The sequence below is a fragment of the Gymnoscopelus braueri genome (genome assembly GCF_963280865.1).
Source record: "Gymnoscopelus braueri genome assembly, chromosome: 14".
In the NCBI taxonomy this organism is placed as follows: domain Eukaryota; kingdom Metazoa; phylum Chordata; class Actinopteri; order Myctophiformes; family Myctophidae; genus Gymnoscopelus; species Gymnoscopelus braueri.
In genome coordinates, this window is record NC_137619.1 from 53,711,262 (window position 1) to 53,717,793 (window position 6,532).

Consider the following 6,532-nt stretch of genomic DNA (forward strand, 5'->3'; position numbering starts at 1 on the left):
AGAAAGACACCTCCCATGCCACTCTCGTAACATCAAGGCAAATCTCATGTGAGTGCACACCATCTATTGGCACAATGGACAGTATCAACATCACGTCCCGTGTTTTATGATTCCGACTGATCATGGTGACGTGAGTATAGAAAGTGCTGCGGCCAAAAAGAAGGAAGGATGCTGTGGCTAAAATGTAGTTTTATATTAATTGTACAACATGTAAGTAAGTTGAAGGCAAGGAAAGAAGTCTAAGTATTAGCCAGAGCACTGATCAACAGTCTGTGGCAAGTTTTGAGGCAAATCGAGTGATCCTGTGCTGAGCAACCCCGGACAAACTTTTGGAGGTCATTTCAATTATAATATTAATAATATATAAGATAAGATATAAGATAAGATAAGATAAGATATTTTATTAGGCAAAACATTTAAAACAGCACAGTTACATTTAAAATACTTTGTCTAAAAGGTCTGTTCATAAAAATCCTTGTGGTCTTGTTTCCAATTAGGTCCTTGATATTCAATTCATAGACATATATAGTGGCACCACAGTTCAAATATCATTAAAAAAAAAGAGGTAAAAGATAACAAAGGGGGGGGGGAATGGGGGGGATATAAAATAAAAGACTATGTACAAGAACAGGGGGGGGTCGTCTGTCTAACGGGAAAATAGTACTACCTCCTTTCTTGGCCTCCTGAAAGGTGAATTTTCAGGGCTGTTTTAAAAGAGCCCAGCGAAGTGCACTTTTTGAGGGATGGGGTTAGACTATTCCAAACCTGGGTGGCAGTGCTGTAGAAGGAGAATGTGCCCATGTTTGTTTTGTAGGTGGGTGGTACCAGATCGTTGTTAACGCTCCCTCTAGTTTTGTGACTGTGGGTGTCGTAAACTTTTTGGAGGTATTTACTCAGATATGCGGGAATAGGGGGCATATCGGGCAAATTTGCATTTACAATTTTGAAGACCAATCCCATTTTTGGTTGTTTAACCCTGTCTTCTACCCTGAGCCAGCCTAGGCTGGCAAAATGGGTGGGTGAAAGGTGGGTCATGGGCCCCAGACCGAGGAGTAGCCGAATCAGTTCGTTTTGGGAGGTTTGAAGCTTAGTCTTCAGTGACACTGAGGTGTTGGAGTACCAAGAGGTGCAAGCATAGTCAAAAAGGGTCTGAATCAGGGCCCCTGAGAGGGTTCTGAGTGCCTGAGGGTTGACAAAAGAGGAAACTCTGCCCATAAATCTGGTTCTCTGGTTTACTCTTTTGACCACCTTTGTGGCCATGCTTTCACCTGTCAGGTATTTGTCAAGAATACAACCCAAATAGATAATCTCTTCTCTGCTAGAGATAACTGTGTCATCGACTTTGACCTTGTCTGAGGGAATGTTTGGTCCCAAAGAGGATGGATTCAGTTTTCCCAAGGTGTAGTCCTACACAAGTTTTCCCAAGGTGTAGTCCCAAGGTGTTATCTTATATTAAAACTGGCTTAAGGGAGGACCGGCCGGCGGACCACGTCGCCACTATGACTCAGCCATAATAACCACATAAGGAGAGAAACGACATATGGTCTAAGCCAAAACTTAGATCATATGTCCAGATTAAGCAGTGTTTTGGTACTGAGTCCTATGTCAAATCCTTTTTAACCAGAAACCAGCGGTTATTGTGTGCTCAGCTGAGAGCTGGTATCCTGCCTCTTGCTATTGAGGTAGGTCGGTTCTCAGCTGTGCCAGAAGAGAATAGGATATGCAATGTATGCGACCTGAAAGATGTCGAAAATGAATTCCATTTTATGTTTTATTGCACTCTCTATGACAATTTGAGGGTTCCTTTATTTGATGTAATGCAAAAACAAAAACCTGATCTGTTCTGGCAAGATGATGGTCAGAAGTTGGAGTGGTTGTTTAATTATGAGGTACTTAAGACGGCACATTTTGTTTCTAGTGCCTGGAGTAGAAGATAATCTCATCTCTTCAAATAGGTTCTTGTCCGGTCCTCTGTTAAAATGTGAGGTAACAGGCCCAATGTTGTATTTTAATTTGTATTTATGTAATCTGCCATGTGCATGAAACTTGAGTGTTTTAGTTTGTTATTCGTTTGTTTATTGTTCTTGAATTATGTCGGTTCATTGTTTATGTCAAATGAAATGCAAGTGTCCTGTAAGTCCATAAGGGCTGGGCTTCCTTGGAAGCATGACACTTTAATAAAGAAAAAATAAAAATAATCAAAATCATGCAGCTACGCCCAAATATGGAGTGTGTTGTCTAACCTCAATGAGTCGTCATGGCATCAGGCACAGACAAAAAGAGGAATGCCCATATATGGGCATATACTGATGACATCAGTAATCTCCATAAATGGGTATAAAAGGGAAAAGGACTGACATAATCACATCTCCATATATGGGCATATTGGTCGGATCAGCGGTGCGACGTGTGTGAGGGCCGCGTAAAGTAGAGTGAATGAGTCTAAATGGGCCTTTGCAGGTCTGTAAGTCTACAAATAGTCCTTCTGGTTCCATTTGTACATTATCCGAGTTAAATTAAAGATGCAGTAAGTGCTTTTCTTTTGTTAAAATAAGTCTTAAAGGGATAGTTCACCCAAAACAATACTTGTTTTCTATTAATTAGTCACCCCATGGAGACTTGAATTCATGGATATTTTTTTTGGTTTTGTTGCATTCCTAAGGCAATAATTTGATGACCAGCGGACCGGTAGGCAGCGGTTCCGGTAGGAGACACAAAGGAGACTCTTTGAGTCTCCTACCGGAACAGCAGCCGGTCATCAAATTATTGTCTTAGGAATGCAACAAAAACCAAAAAATCCATGAATTCAAGTCTCCATGGGGTGACTAATCCATAGGAAAAAAGTAATTTTGGGGGTGAACTATCCCTTTAAATAGCTTTGTGTTATGATGGTAATCATTGCTGTAGACTAGAGTGTTTGTTCGGTAACAGGAGTCTCCCGTCTCTTCAACTCTTTAGTAAACAGAAAATACATTTTCAGGACGGGATACCTATTTTGTCCAATCAGGAGAGAAAACTCATACAGAATACAGAATAAACAAGTGGAATTAGACGTGATGACATATAAATGAGTAGACAAAATTGATACTGGTCATTGAAATTAAAAAGGTTTGTGAACCACATCTCTAGCCCATGAAAATCGGGAAAGCATCTTTAGATGTTAGCATTGGCTCTTCCTAAATAGCAGATCTACAAGCTCACAGCGCGTCACAAGCTTGTACATCTGCTATTTTTCTTTCAATCTTTAGAGTGTGATTTACAAAAAGGTTTGAGAACTACTGATTTAGAAGGCATATTTTGTGGAATCGGCCTCCGGTCTTAATGGGCTAGATTAGAATGTGATTGGTTGATCACCGGTGCTTGTCGGCCAGACACTGGTTAACCACCTCCAGGATGTGAGAGTTCTCCAGAGCGGCCGCCACTCTCTCTTTGTCCGCCAGCTGCTTGTTCAGGTCGTCCTCCGTGTCGTGTGTCCCCGGAGCGACGCAGACGTCGACCTTGAACCTGTCCGGCAGGGAGCGCCGCAGGCGGACCACGATGGACAGGCCGATGATCGTGGCCATGCTGCAGTGGGGCACGGTGGGCGTGAACCGAACCACCACCGTGTTGCCCGCGTCGTTCACCTCGACTCCGGACCACTCCACCACGCCGAGCTCCTCCAGAGACAGCTCTGGGTGCTCCGGGTCGGCGATCGATCTGATCAGGTCGAATATCTCCCAGTTGTCGATGAGGTCGCACACGCCTTCGTCTCCGTCGGACGCCGTCACCGGCCTCTCTTCGGACCGCTCGAATATGTGAGGGTTGGCGTTGTTCAGCTGATGTTCTACAGCCATTTGAAATAATGAGCATAAGTCTAACTTACTTGACTTAAACCTTTGTGCAGAACTGGTGGTCTGATGTAACGCTACGTGACACATGACCTGCTCTATGACGTCAGCACTATGACATCAAAACATGTTGGCATTTTAATTTTTATAGAATAACATTTGTTCTAACTCTCCTTCACAGTTTTTGAGTGCTCGGATCTCTTATTATTCTTCTTGAAACCTGTTGTACCTGTTGTGTTGTCAAGAGTACTTAAAATCCAGACTATGATGTCAGCACCATGTTGTAATATTGATGACATCAGGAATCTCCAAATATGGGCATAAAAGGGACACAGACAGGGGGACAGATAGATATTTTCAGATTTATATATAGCTCCCGACAACTGCTGATTCAATTGACTTCTCACTCAGCATTTTATTCCCTCTGGTTCCAGGTGATACACACGACAAGTTTGAAGTCGATTGGTTCTCGGGATACCTGGGGAACACAGCGTGGCGAACAGAATAACATTGACAGAATCTACATTTAGATTATTGTTCAGGTTTACAGCAGCTAATAGTTTGTGCAGGTTATGAACTTCTTTATTGACAAACATCCCAACAAAGCCATCAGCAATCTCGTTGAAACTATAATGCCTCGAAAGAAGAAGTCCTTCATAGACAAGAAGAAAGCACTGAGTTTCCACCTGGTGCACGGAAGTCAGAGGGACCCGCTAGCTGCGGATGAGGCAGCACCCCAACATGTCCTCGTCCAGGCAACCAATCGGGTGGAAATGGAGAAGCGACGAGAGGAGCAGAGGCGTTTTGGCGTGTTCTTTGACGATAATTATGACTACCTGCAGCACCTTAGGGAGCTGGAGGCGGCCTACCCCTCAGACCTCCTACACAGAGACACCTTTGACCTCCGGGATGAAGGAGAAGAGGAGGAAGAGTGGGATATGGACCAGGCCATGCCTGTAGCCATCAGCCTCTCTTCGTCAGAGTTTGAAGAGGGGTACGTGGGACTTCTGAACAAAGCCACTCCTAATTCAGGACCCGGGTTGGACATGGACCCTGACCTTGTAGCAGGTATTGACGATGACTTTGACTTTGATGACCCAGACAACGTACTGGACGATGACTTCATCTCTATGGCCAGTGATGTAATGTGAACAGAGCTTTGGTGGGGATTGGGATGATGATTCACTGATGAGCTGGACCTGTGTTTGAGAGAAGAGGGAGAAGCAGTAGAGGCGGAAATAAACCCCCAAATTGGATGTATTTGGCCATAGACCCCCATCTGAAATGGTTTTGTGCCAGGGTACCCCGGAATAGAAGATGTATGTAAACAAACAAGAAATTAAAAATTAAACATTTTGAATGTTTTTCAAAAACATATATATCAAAATTAGCAGCGCTGTGAGGTTGTACAGCTGCTATTTTTGAATAGCCAATATATAAATGAAGTGGTTAAAATGAATGTGACTCTACATTGAAAATGAGGGCCTGCCCCTCAACTGTACTCCGAGCTGAAATAAAGGTTATGATGATGATTAACACATTTTGCTGGGGACCTGCTGGGGACCCCCTGGTACCCCCCAAGGACCACACTTTGAGAATGATGTGTTTAAAAACTAGAAAAAGTGCTCCTCGGAGCACAGGTCTCCGCCAGGTCAGGTATGTTAGTGTGGGCCAGCAATGTTTTGAATTTACCAATCAGGCTGGAATGTGAAAAATTGGATGGATCGGACGGATGCGTCTTGATGACTTGACTAAAGAGATATACCGAGATTTGCGTGATGTCTGGACAAAAAAAAATTAAAAAATGTTTAGCAAAAATCGGCCTCCTGGTGACGCTATAATAGGGCAATGTTGAAAGGGTGGCATTTGTTCCTCAACGTAGTGCAAATATGCTTGCAAAGTTTCACCGCAATCGGACGCTGCATTCGTGATTTGCGGCATTTTGTTAGAAACGGGCCACTGATGCAAACTTTAGATGTCAATCTTAGCCAATATAATAGCCAATGGAATATGGAAAAACAAAAAGATTCGTCTTGATCACATGACTATTAGATAATGTGTACCAATTTGCGTGACATTTGGATATAATCTGAAGGAGTAATATCCAAAAATGTGTTCTACATAAGTTGGCCTCCTGGTGGCACTACAGAGCACCGAGGTCTGACTTCACTGCCACTAGAGGGCGCTGTTCCACTGGTTCGTGGCTTTATTTTTTGTGTTGAAATCCCCATTTGGGAATCTTGAATCATCTCATATAAGAACTGTGTTCCAAACATAAACGCACCACCCTGGCGTTTCTGTCAGGGGGGTGGCTCTGCATCGTTTATGATATTCATTCATATTTGATACAGCCTGTTTCTGGCAAAAATGGAATAAATTCTGCCTTAAAAGTCTTAGAACTACTACTTCCGGGTCTGAAATCACTGTCCCTCATGGGAAATGTAGTCTTTGGGTTGTTTGACTCGTTTCTAGTGTTTATATTGTGTTACTCTTGGGTAAATGTGTACATTTACACCTTCAGTCGATGCTTCATATCCATATGAGTAAAATCGCCAGGGTGGTGTTTTTATTTTTGGAACACAGTTCTTATATGAGGCGATCTAAGAGTCCCCAATGAGGTTATCAACACAAAAAGTAAAGACACAAACCAGTGGAACAGCGCCCTCTACTGGCAGTGACGTCAGGACTTCGGTGCTCTATAAAAG

At 43.1% G+C, this 6,532-nt stretch overlaps 1 protein-coding gene across 1 annotated transcript; it reads right to left on the reverse strand.

Annotated features, from left to right (window-relative positions):
• Window positions 1–3,350: 3,350 nt before the first annotated feature.
• Window positions 3,351–3,833, reverse strand: LOC308100709 (cytosolic iron-sulfur assembly component 2B-like; the record flags this gene model as incomplete). Its single annotated transcript, XM_080449777.1, has 1 exon — window positions 3,351–3,833. One exon carries the CDS (start codon window positions 3,831–3,833, stop codon window positions 3,351–3,353), a length of 483 nt encoding a protein of 160 aa, XP_080305903.1.
• Between the last annotated feature and the right edge of the window lie 2,699 nt (window positions 3,834–6,532).